Source organism: Amborella trichopoda, chromosome 12 (genome assembly GCF_054954075.1).
Source record: "Amborella trichopoda isolate Santa Cruz 75 chromosome 12, AtrichopodaSantaCruz75HAP2 v2.0, whole genome shotgun sequence".
Classification (NCBI taxonomy): Eukaryota; Viridiplantae; Streptophyta; class Magnoliopsida; order Amborellales; family Amborellaceae; genus Amborella; species Amborella trichopoda.
Genome location: NC_142347.1, coordinates 38,054,761 through 38,069,482, shown reverse-complemented (window position 1 = coordinate 38,069,482; position 14,722 = coordinate 38,054,761). Strand labels below are relative to the sequence as shown.

The window sequence follows — 14,722 nt, the reverse complement described above, 5'->3', positions numbered from 1 at the left end:
GTACTAAGCAAACGATGGTTTACTGATACCGATTTGTGCTTAACGATCTATGCCAGTCGGTTGAGAAAAACCCATGTTACCTGAGCATGAAGAACAAACCGATGAGGGTTTATGGGTTAGCCCTTGATGAGGTCGGAGAACATGCCCGGATGAGTGCGTCAAGGGACTGTGTGACCCTCGTGTGTGATGGTAGCCTAGAGAGACGAGGGTCAAATCCTCATCCATGTACCGTCACACGGCATGCATATTGATAGATCGTTCGGAACAACCAGATATCCACATTTGGGTGAAGCGTATGCATGTGCGAGAGATACCCCTATGCGCCATAGAGCTGTGGCGGCATCAGGTCGTGGTGACCTTGACTCGTCTCGAGGGGAGGACTTGTAATCCACAGACCGGGATTGCAACCCCTTGATTAATCAACCTGACTTTGGTGACCCGCTTAGACTGTGGGTCATGGAAAATACTAGGTCGGTTCGATAAAGCTACTGTGGTATGTAGTCCACAGTTGAAGGTGGAGTACCATGTTATTACATATTGGATTCTTAAAACCATATGGATCCTTTTCCCATCATATTAATTTAATTGTGTCCATTTTATTATTGAAACGATTTTAGTTTTATTATTTGAATTTTTATAAATCTCTCAATATTTTATTTGTGATTTTTGGATTTATAAAAATACAGTTATTGTTCTTACAAAGTTATAAAAATTCAAATATATATTTTAAATTGTTTTATTCAATTTTAAAAATAATATTTTTTTATAATATTCTATGGGGGCCCATAGTGCACATGAGCCCACCATGTGGCATGTGGGTAGGGGCCCACATTTGCCAAAAAAGGGTGGCATGCCCCACCCTCTTTGGATTCTCTTGTTTGCTTTTAAGATAATGTTAGTTTGATTTGTGACACGTGGTCAAATCTTGGAAGGGATATATTGACAGTGACTTTATCTATTTTATAACAAGTTTGTTTTAAAGAGATATGGTCAATTTGAATTGATATGGATCTTATCTTATTTATATTTGGTAGTATTTATCTACTTGATATTATTTGACATATCTTTGTGGAATATGTGACATGGATCGTGCAATTTTATAGAATGCATGATATTTATTTTATTTAAATATATTGATGAGAAAATGGTTTAAGAAAGGGGGATAATGGTTCATGCACCTTCCATAATGTTGATAGTTATGGAATTGATGGCTCAGATCTCTCACCCCACAAGTCACCCTTGATCGACGTTCTATATCCAATCTCACAAGAAAAGGCAAGCCAAAAAAACCCTAAGAAACCCTAATCTTATTTAAAGCCTATAAAAATGGATTGTCTCTACCAAAAAAATCTCTACACCTTATCTTTCTACCTCTCTCTCTTAAGAAAGTTTAACTCTCTCATGCTTGATCTCTCTTTCCACATTGTAAAAGAACCTAAGGGTTTAGGTTATGGAGTTATTCTCTCTTATCTCTCAAATATGGATTTACGGCTACGGGTTTTAGGGTTTAGAAAAAAAAGAATTCATCTCTCTTAAACAAGGTTGTTAAGAGAATTCACCTAAGGTTTGAATTTGTGATCAAAGGGGTTCATGTTCTATTGGTGTGGCTTGGCTGAAATTTGCTTTCTCAGTTCGAAATTGAAGCTAGACCGTTGATCCAGGGCCATCGGATGGTGGTGACTCGGTGTGGGGTGTAATAAGTCTGATTGAGGTAATCTCCGACACTCTTCCTTTTGTTTCTTGCAATCTTGTCTTTTATTCTCAAGCATATTGTATAGTTGTTTCAATGGCATCAAGTTGATAAGATCTTGGTTTTATTGTTATGTTGATTTTATTTTGAAATTTATCTTATTATAATAAAGACCACCTGTAAGTGATCTTTTGCCAAAAAGAAAAAGAAAAAACAAAAAATGTATTCCTTGGTAAATGATCACATAGGTCTTTCTTTCAATAAACACTTAAAATATCTTGAAAATAGACGGCCCAAATATTGTGTTAGAAAATAAGTTATTTTTAGAATTAGAAATCCCCTTTTTTTTTCCATGTTTATGAATCTCGAGGTCGAGTTGACAGATTTAAGGGTTTCCTAGTATAGGAAGTACAAAATTGACACCTTATATAAACTTTTCCCAATTTCTATAGGCAATTATTCCTTCATTGATATATATATATATATATATATATATTTTTTTTTTTTTCATTTTTTTGTTTTTCTAAATATTATTTTGAGACTCAATGACAATGGAACTCTGGATGCCACGATGATGTTATTATTATTTTCTACGGTTAACTTGAAACTTGGGATATTGGAACTCTGGCACATTGTGGAATCCACCACCAAGCTACTTAACCATAAAAGGAAATATGCTATTCTTGCATTTTATTACATGTCATGTACAACAATTCATATAAGCAATTTCTCCTTGGTTGATTTTTATTATTTATGTTTATTTTTTATTGTTTATTTTTTCTTGAATGATTATTTGGGACTTGCTAAGAGTAGAACTCTAGATGTCGTGAGGTCATTTATCTTTGGTAGAAGAAGGCGACAATCACACTATGCCCTTGGATGCGAAATGGAGTGACCGAAAGTCTATGTTTGAAAGGCTCTAAAGGATGAAGGAAGTTTTTGAATTTTGTGGTATTCCAAGCTATCAAATTTCACCTTTGATGGTGATGGATGATTGTAACCTCATTTCTTTCGCCATAATGTAGATGAACTTCCATATACTTTCAAATAGTGATTCTACACAAGATAAGAAGCATAGCATATGTTCTCAATTGGTTCTCCCCTAGTCTCCTTGCTCTTTCCCAACCCTCCATTGAGAATATCCAATGGATCAAGTGATGGGGCTATTAGCAACACAAATTACAACATAATATGTAAATCAAAAAAGGAAAGGGCTTATCTACCATGTTACGAGGGCAAATATGAGTGTTAATTTAAAAATATGAACGTTAAATTTTGCCTTTCAAACATGACCTGTACATCATCTGCGTTGAGAAGTAGGGATTTATGTTAAAGGGCAAATATGTAAGTGTTAGTTTAGAAACATGAGCGTCAAATTTTGCCTTTCAAACATGATTTGTACACCATCCGCGTTGGGAGGTAGCGATTTATGTTAAAGATCTTAGTACTAAAAAAAACAAAAGTGTCGAGGCTTTAAGTGTGTCTAGAAACATGAGCGTTAAATTTTGCCGTTCAAACATGACCTGTGACCATCTACACCGAGAGGTAGGGATTTATGTAAAAGATTTTCATACTAAAAAAAATAAAAATATAGAATCTTTAAGCGTCACAAACAAGGAACCGGTCTTATAAGTGCCAACACATGTCAACATATTAGATACGCGTGTCTATGTTCCGTAAAATTATCGAATCATACGTTTTGAGTGAATGGCTTGTCCCTAGGCTCTCTCTCTTTTTGACCGTTCGACTAGTTAGTCCGACAGTGATAAGCTCATGCGTCATGACTGTTACCATGTCCATATGGATCATAATTATATCGTGGCCTGCCTCCTCTGGGTAAAGAAGGCGTTGCCTTACTTATAGACGCAGTGTCTAAAGCCACAGAAAGAGAAAAGGGTGGGACAGAGACGAGTGAGAAAGCTCCATTTTCATGGATTCAGAGCGCGAAAATCGAAAGTCTAACTGGTCCAATCTCACACTGGTTTGCCTCATAGATATATTCTCTAAGCTTACTTTTGAGGAGAGATGGACGGGTCCCATGCTTGTTTGCAAGTCTTGGTTCTCAGCTTGTAAGGACCCTTCTTTCTTCGAAACCCTAGACCTAGAGCCCTTCTTCAAAGACAGGAACTATACCATTTCATGGTGGAGTCCACAGTTTGAGAAGAAGATCGATTCCATGGTTCGCTCGGTTGCTTCGTGGAGCTGCGGTGGCCTCAAAGAGATTCGAATCAGGCATTGCTCAGATGAAGCTCTGGCTTTCGCGGCAGAGAGGTATTGGTTTGTTTTCTTAGAATTTTGGGGTAGGGTTGGATATAAATATGTGTGAGAAATGCTTGCATGGTTCCATTTTAAATTATTTATTTAATTTCAGATTTATGTGTTTGAATTATGGTTAAGGTGCGCAAACTTTGCATGATTTCATTTTTATGATATTCATCTGATGGCATTAGGATTAGGATTTGTACCTGAATATGCTTCACTAAATTCTGCTGTTTACTGAGATTTATATTCTTTTATTATTATTGGGGTTTGGATGTCAGTGAATGGGGGGTAGACTGGTTGTATAAGGCGCCCCACCTTATATTATACAAGTAAAGTGTGTTAGAGATGTTCCTAATTTGTGGTCTAACAATAATATAAGGGACATTATTAAAAAAAAAAAAAACCACAGTAATTATATGAGGGTAATATTGTTCACAGTTTAAGTGAGTTGGCTATCCAATATTAAGATAAGGATTAGTGATAACCAAAGAAAATGATTTAAGATGACGTCCAAGCTCTTGCTCATTCTCCATAAGGAAGCTCCCTATCAAGCTTGGAGGAGAAAAGAGGTGAAGGCCTATCTACCCATTTAGAGATCAGAACAAGTAGCCGTTTTATTTTTGCTAGCTTCTAGATCATGGCAGGTATGTTTAGATTAGTTAATTTACATTCTTTTTTTTTTTTGGTAATTATGAACAATGATCCAACACAAATTTATATATTTTTTTAATTTTTAAAATTTGTAGTTTAATTTTACATGTGGTATCAGAGATATGGTTGGCTTGTTCATGAATACCGAAAACAGTAAGTTTTCATAAGAGGCATCCAGTTGGGATGCCTATTCAAGAGAATACGTTTATGAAATATGTATGAGTTTGAAAAAGTTCGATCCCTGGAATGCGTGGTCGTTTTCTAGTTTCTCCTCCTGTAATTTAGCATGTGTTCACTTATGTGGTTTAAGCTTGATCGAAATCTGCTCTTGACATAATTTTTTTTTTGTGGTCGTACTTGCTGGTGTATGGGACTTGCTGGTCCATTGAATTTAATGGGTTTGCATTGCACCGCCATATGGATAATCAAATCGTCTCTCTCCTATAACGTGGTATTCCATTGAATTTAATGGGTTTGCAATGCAGCGCCATATGGATTTGCACCACCGTGTAGATTGGCAAATTGTTGCTCTCTCTCTCTCTCTACAAATCTGGATTGATTTCCTTGGTATTGATTTTTGTTCCAGTTCTTTCCCTTGCCGGAACAAACTCTCTCTAGTAGAAACCCAAGTCTTTGAGATTGCTAACAAGTTAGGGTTTCCGATTAAGATTTTGAGTACTTTATTCCATTTAGAAATGGTGGATCCTGGAATTGGTGATAAAAGTAACCTATTCCAAGCCATTACAAGAGTTGAGGACCTCACTCTATGACAGAGATCCTTGAAGCCCATGGTTGGGATCTTGAGCTCGCTGTCTCTTCATTTATTTCTACCTCTGAGCACTTTGTTACTCCCTCTGGTTTGGAGACGAGCCCACAATATTAGGATTTTAACAGCTGGGATTCAGGGGTGAAGCTAGGGTTTCTAATAATGGAGAAGTAGAGTTTGTTCCATATCCTAATTCTCCTAGTATTGCATGGAAGGTCATAAAGTTTCCATTTTCTTTGATGGAGTTTAGGATTAATGGCAGGGGGCGAAGGACAAATTGGGTTTGGTTTATGGGAAGCAAGTGGGGTTTTCTCATACTCCATAGGTGCTCTTTGATGGGCTTTGGGGAGTCGAGCGAATGAGAGATGTGAGGAGAATTCATCTAGAGAATGACATATTTGGTGATCTTTTCACCACATATTTTATTCTATCTTGTATTGTTGTAATTTTTCTTTGTTTGTATTGTTGGAGATGATTCCCAATACATTTCTTTTATGGTAAAGAGAAAAATGGTAAAGAGTCTTGAGTATTTTTAATGCTATTTTTATCATTAATAAATCAAAGAAATAGTTTCTCTCTTTAGATTTGTGTGTGAGTGTGCCCATGATATCTAGTGCATGCGTGAATTTTCCATTGTGTGACTCAATAATAATAATAATAATAATGATAATAATTAATAACTTAAAGGGGTGGATGCTCCTTATTTTTAAACCAACCAATTAGGAATGATTGTGTAACCGCCAAAGCGGTTCAATCATGAGAACTTGGATGGTATTAAAATATATGATGATTCCCAATAATTGTTATTTGTTTCGATTTATTGTTAAGAGAAAAAAAAAAAGTGGGAATCATCAAGGAGCCCACAAATTGGCATTGAGCCCTTACAGATAAAAATCAAACCCAAAAGTGGTTTTTTATGTGTATGACTTGGCGAAATAGGGCGGTTGGTGTGAGTACTATAGACTTGGAAGGCGTTAAACCCAAAGGAGTAACATCTTCGATATCCATAATGTTTTTAATCAACTAGCCCTATGGTGGGCATAAGGATTGATTGTTAATTAACAGGAGACCATTTGCATGTCATAGTCTCGAGCCAAAGGAGGGGTTGTGATGATGCGTTGGTTTACTAAAGGTACTTGATTTTAAAATAAGAAAATGTTAATTACTCAGTTTTATGGGTAAATATAGTTTTGTGAGCATAATTGTTTTAAAATCATAACAGCTCTAAATCCCTCTGCACTTACCGGAACTTAGCCGGGATTGAAACTTTAAATGGAGCTAACTTCTCTTATTGAAAGCAAAAGATTGAAATCACTCTAGGCATTTTGGATCTTGATTTAGCGTTGCGTGAAGATGAACCTCCTGAACCCCACAATGAGAGCAATACTGAACAGAAAGCTAAATATGAGAAACGGGAAAGATCTATCAGGGTGAGCCTCATGATTATGAAGGGGCCCATAGGTACAACTATACGAGGTGCTATTCTTGATGAGGATAATGCTAAGAGTTTCATGATCAAGGTGCAACAACAATTTGTAGGTCCCACTAAAGCCCTGACGAACACCCTTATGATGAAGATACTTACCATATTATGCAATTGATTGATATCACAAATCAATTGAAGTCCATGAAGTCCATGGACATGGAGATCTTAGAAGGTTATCTGGTGCAATTCATTCATTCCCAACTCTTTACCTCTGCAGTATAATTAGTTCAATCTCACTTATAATACTCAGAAAGAAAAGTAAAATTTGAATGAAGTTCACATTATGTGTATTTCAAGAAGAAGAAAGATCAAGATAAGACGCTGATACTTCTTTATTGTGGTGCGGCTTTAGCCTCTTCTCCCCACCAGGAGTTGGCATAGTTAACCATTCCCGAGAGTGATACTTAGGACTTAAAGCATATGCCAAACATAGTTAAAAATCTTGATAGTAGAACAAGAGGGACCTTGTTATATGACATTACTTAAACCTCGATTCCTTAACCAAGAGAACTCGTACTAGCACTACTTGACAACCTCATTTTTATGTATAGTGGATCTTAGATTCCTGCTAGTCAAAACATCGAACCCATTGACATGGGATCTCGCTCCCATAAACCTAAGGATCTCGTTCCTTGTCTTGTTCATTGTATGGACGCCGATCCTAACCCCAAGGAGCTTCCACTATAAGGCAGTTCGGTGAATCCTGAACAAATCCCGCTCCTGATCCTGCTCCCGATCCCGCTGCCGCTCCCATCTCCAACAACGATGAGTTTCCCATTGAGTAGAGACTAGCTCAAGCAGAAAAGGAACCTTTAGAGCATCAGAAATAAAGGTTAATAAAGGTTTTGGGACACATGCAAATTATCCATCAAAATGGACTACTACACATATTTAGAAACAAAATGACTGTAAGGAAAGAAAGTGCTTCTTTTGTAGAAAGAAGGGGCATTTGAAGAAAGATTGCCTCAAATATAAGAAGCGGTTGGAAAATAAAAGTGTTCATGAACAATCAGAGACTCATTCATGAGAATGAAGGCTAGTGAGGACAAATGGAGTTGACGAAGAAATAAAGGTGATAGGAATAGTTAGGTTAATTCTAGATGGTAGTTTTGTGGTAGACCTAAAAGATACTCTTTATGTACCAACTGTCGGGCATAATATTATTCTCGTATGGAAATTGGATATTTGTAGTTTTAATTTAATTTTGACAATAAAAAGTTCTTCTTATTTCATAATAAGTGTATTGTGAGTTCAGGAAAATTATGTGACGGCCTCTATAAATTGAATTTGGATTTTGTTTTTTGTTGAATACATTGTTTCAAAAAGCAGACCGCCCACCGCCTGGGTGGCCGCCTGAACCTGCCTAGGCGGCTGCCCAGGGCCTATGCTCCACCCAAGGGCAGAACTGCGGCTCCTTGAGGGTATTTTTGGGTCATTTTTTTAATACTAAAGAGGCAAAATTGTGGGTTTTAGGTTCATTTAAAACTTAAAACCCATTAGAGGCTATTTTAGAGAAAGAAAACTAAAAAAAAAATATTTCTGCTGAGCCGCCCAGGTTCTAGGCGCTGGGTGGCCTGGACCCCCCAGGCTGCCTAGGACCCACCTAGTGCTTTTTGATACACTGGTTGAATCCCTTTTATCCATTTGTGTGTGTAATGTGAAACATGAAAATATGAATGAGAATTTTTATGTTGTGTCATAGAAGGCTAGGGCACATCCCAAGAGAAAGGCTTCAGAGATTAGTCAAGTAAGGAACATAGTTTGTAACTCAAATTTGCATGTTTCTCCACGGGGAGCCCTGAAGACTATTGTTTATATGTTGAATCTTGTTCATAGTAAAGCTATACTAAAGATCTAGAGGCCTAGTTTAAGATATTTGCATGTATGGGGATGCCCTGCAGAAGCCAGATTTTGTAACCCTTTTAAAAGGATATTAGATTTATGATCTATAAGTTGTTACTTTTGGGTCTTTTAGGTTTGTGGAGAATCTTGTGGACGAATGCATTTACCGCAAATTTAGTGAGAGGTAATTCACTGTTTTGGTTCTATATGAAGATGCTTCTACTACCCAACAGTGATTCATATGTTGCATGAAATAAACATTCTTTATATAAGATCTTTGATATGAAGGACTTGGGTGAAGTTTCATGTGTGATTAGCATAGAAATTCATTGACACAGATCTAGAGGCATTTTGGGATTATTACAAAAGGCATACATTGAGAGGGTGCTCAAGAAGCATAATATGCTAAATTATTCTCCATTGTATAACACCTATTATTAAGGGTGATAAAGTCACAAATTACAATATCCCAAAAATAACTTAGAAAGAAGAATATGAGGAATATTCATTATGAATTAGCTGTGGAAAGTTTAATGGATGCCCAATATTGCACTTGTCCAAATATCGCTTCCGTTGTCAGTATATTGGCTAGATATTAGAGTAACCTAGGGCTAAAACTTTGGCAAGCGACTAAGAAAATAATGAGGTATCTTCAAGGGACAAAAGAACATTATGCTCACGTAAAGTAAATCTAATCATCTTGATGTGATTGGATACTCGGTTACACATTTTGCTGTCTATCCAGATGATAAGAAGTTGACATCAGGTTATATCTTCATGATGGCTGGTGGAGCCGTCTCATGCCAGAGTCGTCGACTACAGTAGCAAAATTTGCAGCTTGCTGTGAGGTTACCAAGCAAGCTTTGTGGTTACAGAATTTTATCTCAGGGCTTCAGGTTGTAGATTCTATTTGCAAGCCACAAAGAATTTTCTGTGATGATTCCGTTACAGTTTTCTTCTCTTAAACAACAAGAGCTTGGACATATCCAAGCATATGAAAATTAAATATCATGTTGTAAGGGAGAAGGTAAGGGAAGTGTTCATTGAGCACATTAGTACAAAACTGATGATCATTGTTACCTTGACCAAGGGTTTGTGTCCCAAATGGTTTGTAGAGCATGTTGCATATATTGGTTTAACAAACATTTGGGATGCATTTGGTTAGTGGGAGTTATATTGCTAGCATACAGTATGTGACCCTCATTTAGTTTGATTTATATATATTTGATGCATCAAAGTTCATGTTTTGATATATGTATACATAAGGATAACATGATGTAAAGTTTTGGACCGCTTTCAGGTGGGATATGGATTTTACCATATCATAAGGTCTTTGTCCACCGTAAAGGTTTAAATGTTGGAGACTATAGATTGCTAAGACTATAATCATGGAACAATATTGTGTCATTTATGGAATACGATTAGCCTTCATGATTTGGTATTGGTAGTTTCACTTGTCAAAGTCTTGATTTTGAGGAGTATTTTGTATTTGCTTGAATTGATGATTTATTTTCAGTTATAATTATTGTGAGCCCAATTAGGAGAATGTTAGAAATATTCCTAATTTGTGTTCTAACGATGATTATATAAGGGCAATATTGTCCATAATTAAGTGAGTTGGTTATCCAATATTAAGATAAGGATTAGTTATAACCATCTCCCCCACTCTCTTTTAAAGATAACTACCTATGATGGGTTAGGGTTAAAAAACAAAAAAAGATATAAGGTGACGGTCCTGGCTCTTGCTTATTCTCCATAAGGAAGTTTTTTATCAAGTGTGGAGGAGAAAAGAGGTGAAGGCCGATCTACCCATTCAGAGATCAGAACAAGTAGCCTTTTTCTTTTTGTTAGATCATGGCAGGTATGTTTAGATCTATTAATTTATATTCTTTTTTTTTCGGTAATCATGAACAACGATCCAACACAGATTTATATATTTTTTAGTTTCTTAAATCTGTAAAGCTGGAGTTTAATTTTACATGGTGCACATCTAATTTTTTCGGAATATGTAGTTCTGGTATCAGAAACCTTACAATGGCTCAAACATCCATGTTCAGCCGGAAATATAAAATGTAAAATTTAAAAAATGGTGCGGATCAAGTAGATCTAAAAACACTTGAAAATCTTGAAAATAAATGTTACAGGTCGTTAGTTACAATATTCACTATTTTTTCGAAACTTAAAATTCTTTTGTTTATTTTATTTTTGATATCCATTCATCTCGAGGTCGGGATGATTAACTAGATGGTTTTCCAACTTTAGAATACTCTTCTCTAGTGGATTCTTTAGGTGCACCTTATTTGTATATTATAAGGCCACAAACTTACAGAAACTCTTTCCCAATGGAAAATTTTTCAATTTTTTCTTTTTATTTTTTAATTTTTTGAGGAAGAACTTAAGTTCTGCTTTTCCTTTGTCCCTTAAGTTATTTTTAGAAGTAATTAAGAAACTGATACTTTAGAATGGGGGACTATCTCCATCTCTCTCTCTCTCTCTCTCTCTCTCTCTCTCTCTCACACACACACACGCGCGCACACACAGTCATTAGGGCTTCTATTTCTTTAACAAATGGAAAATTGTTTCGTGCGGGCTGGACCGCATTTCTACAATATGCGGTCCAGAGGTATAAAGCATCCATCTTAAAGATGGGTGCAAATAGGTGGTCCATCTAAAACAAATGTAACTAATGGTCCAAATGTTTTCTTAATATAATTATTATTTCTCGTTTTCAATTTTTTTTTTCATATTCATGATCTCCATGCAAAGATTATATATTCTCTCAACATTAGGATAAAATTATATTTAAAAATATATTTATTGCCAAGCCCGCATTTCTACAATATGCAGGCTGGCCACATAGAAACCGGGTCCTTAACAAATTTGCAATGTTGGCCTAGAAAAGATGCTCTCTCTCTCCGCCCCCCGCCTCTCCCTCCGCCCCCCCCTCTCCCTCCTCCATATATCAGATTTTATTAAGCAAAATGGTAGCATAAATGTACAGGATATATGGGGTGCAAAGCAAGTCTTCCCTCGCTCTTAAGACTTTAAGGGGGTAGGGAGGGATGGATGGATGTGTAGAAGGGTAGAGAGGAGACTGAGGCTTGCAGATAATCAAGGATGGAGGTTGGGACATGCTATGGGTGGGATGGAAGTGATGATTCGCCCCTCGGAGATGGTTCCATATATGGATGGGACTACTGAAAGTGTAGCCTTTTCCCTCCCACTCTCTTAATCAGATGTTAGCTAATTCTATGCTACAACCCTTCAACGTTTACATTTTCGAAGAATCTACACTAAATCTGGAAGTGCCAGTCAGCTGAATTCCGGCCTCTCTCTACAATATGCATCAACTGAAGAATAGAAAAACTTTATAACAGACAAATATCCATATATTTTACGGTCTCAGTTGTAGGAAAGCATCTAGTGGAATCAGAACACTATTGAACGGTTACTTCTGATCATAAGACGAAGCTAGTTTGGATGATATAGTGTAAAGGTATGATCAAGTTGCATAGTTCAACCACTAATGGAGCTTTTTTTTTTTGAGAGAAATTAATGGAGCTTATTAATTAAGCCATTTCAAAAATGGTTTGTGAGGGTTTCTTTGTGGACACACACACACATGTATGTATGTACTTCATTCCTCGTGTATATTGGAGCTGAATTTTATGACTAGTGATCTGTATTTCTTTATTTTTTAGGGGGGCTTGATCTGCAACTGCTTATTTTTATTTTATGTGGATTTTTAATGCTTTGATATTGTCCTTGTTAGAATACTTAATGACAACCTGCAATACGGTCATCTCTTCTTCTGAAGGTGGTACTGCTAATGAATTGACTCTAAAATTTCCTGTAAATTTATAACCAATAGTATATCAATTTAACGGTCAATGGTTTCCATCCATTTGCCATTATTGTAATATCTTTCAGAGAGCATGTCTTTTTTTGGGAACTAATATTCTTTGGATATGTTAACCTTTCTCTCACAGGTCCCCTGCTCTGCAAGTTATTTCAATCAAAAGTTCACCAAATGTGACTGATGCATCAATTTTCAAGGTAGCAAACCATTGTAGTTTGCTCAAAGATCTAGACATCAGCTATTGCCACAACATCTCGCACGAATCTATTCGACTTATCGGTCTCAAGTGTCGGAACCTCACCATTCTTCGTAGAAACATGCTGAACTGGTTGGACCCCTCTCAACTCTCAGGTTTAATTCCTTCTGAATATGTCAACTCTGCCCCTCAATGCGGAGACGAAGAGGCTGCTGTTTTCGCGAAGTTTATGCCTCGTTTGGAGTATTTGGAGATCCAATTCTCAAGGATTACACCCAAGGGTCTTGAACTCATTGCACAAGGGTGCTTGGATTTGGCCCAACTTGATCTTTTCGGATGCGCAAATTTGACAAGTCGATCAGTAGAGCATGCATGTACGAGCATGAAGAATTTGAAAAATATTGTGAAGCCCGACTTTTATATATCAAGATCAGTCTTCCATGCAGAGAGGTACGGGCATTGGAGGTTGTATGATGAGCGCTTCCAAACAAATGTTTTCCAGATATGAAGAGCCGGGACTCTGCTCTGAAGATTGCCTTTGAAACTCATTTCAGGTAACCTGTAATAAGTGTGTTGATTGTTTTTGAAAATAGATGAAAAAACCCAATATAAATGGTTATGCAAAGGAGCAGTTACTTATAAGGTGCTTATGTTTATCGTATACTGTTGAATGAGTTTTTCGTACTTTGTATTGAGCTCGTTGGGATTGATCACCTAGCTTTGGGTTTTGCTGAATACTATCATTACTTGGAATCGAGTTGCCTGTTAACTTGGGTGATTTTTTCCAAGGGTTGTTAATCAGGTGTGAATGTATCAAACTATAGTATTGTAATTTGGAGTGGTTTTTTACTCTCTCTCTCTCTTTCATGGCTGGTCAGTTCTCTGGGTTCAAAGCGACAACTAGGTTGCGACATTCGAGTTCCTTCTCACAATGGAGCTGTGGCTTGAGCCCAAGCTTGCCTTTCTTTTTTCCTTTTGGGGAATTAAATCCAAACGTTCTTAATTGTTATGGATTTGTGTGGTAACTTCCTTTTCATTATGTACTCTGGTTGTTGAAACTGTTGATATGATAGCTTGGTTGTTATTGTTTGGTAACTTCCTTTTGATTATGTGCTGCACAACTCCAGTATTGCTTGATTCTTATTGTTTGGTGGCTTATTCATCTACACTTGCTATGACATTAAAAAAGTATTTTGGAGGTTTCCATTGTTTAAAAAATCATCGAGTCAGACTCAGAACTGCCTCAGTTGGCTCAGACTGGCGTGGTACTAGCCCTAGTCCCCCAGGAAATCGGGCAAATCTTAATAAATTCTTTTATTTGCATTTTTATTTTTTTCGACACCAAGTCAAAAAATTGATAGATTGTCCTCCATTTGAACCTTTTTTAATGAAAAAAATCACATATTGTTCTTCTCCTAGCCTCCTTTCAGATCCACTAAAGTGTTTTGCATCAAAACGATTTTGTGCAAGATGAGTGATTAAAACTCAGCATTTTTTTATCTTAATTCCCTTAGCCATCATTTATTCGATTTCTCCCTATTTTTCCAATTGATAGATTATCCCCCATTTGAACCTTTTTTAATGAATTTTCACACATATTGTTCTTCTCCTAGCCTCCTTTCAGATCCACAAAAGTGTTTTGGCATCAAAACCATTTTGTGCAAGATGAGTGATTAAAACTCTGCATTTTTAGCTCAATCCCCTGATCCATCATGTATTTGATTTCTCCTTATTTTTCCAACCAATATTCACGCAATTTATGTAAAAAAATCTGCTTTGGAATCCTGTAACATGTCTTTAACAAAATTTCTCCAAGTGAGAATTGTAATTTAAAGAGTTCTTTCGGCTTTTATTTTTCAGAAAAACCATTGGATTTTATAAAAAATATATATATTGTATTATGGAAAAAATTTATATAAGGTTGCAACCGTATACTCTGAATAAATGCATTCCTCAAAAATCCATCGAAA

At 36.5% G+C, this 14,722-nt stretch overlaps 1 protein-coding gene across 1 annotated transcript; it reads left to right on the top strand.

Annotated features, from left to right (window-relative positions):
• The first annotated feature begins 3,560 nt into the window (after positions 1-3,560).
• On the top strand, positions 3,561-13,847 carry SKIP1 (SKP1 interacting partner 1). The gene is made up of 3 exons (XM_020662449.2): positions 3,561-3,961; positions 12,687-13,306; positions 13,631-13,847. The coding sequence occupies exons 1-2, from the start codon at positions 3,621-3,623 to the stop codon at positions 13,258-13,260; spliced, it is 915 nt and encodes a 304-aa protein (XP_020518108.1). The 5' UTR covers positions 3,561-3,620; the 3' UTR covers positions 13,261-13,306; positions 13,631-13,847.
• Positions 13,848-14,722: the final 875 nt, after the last annotated feature.

Coding starts and splice junctions, on each gene's coding strand:
- SKIP1 (XM_020662449.2), top strand. CDS start 3,621: ATGGATTCAGAGCGCGAAAATCGAAAGTCTAACTGGTCCAATCTCACA. Junction 3,962..12,686: donor CTGGCTTTCGCGGCAGAGAG/GTATTGGTTTGT, acceptor TTTCTCTCACAG/GTCCCCTGCTCTGCAAGTTA.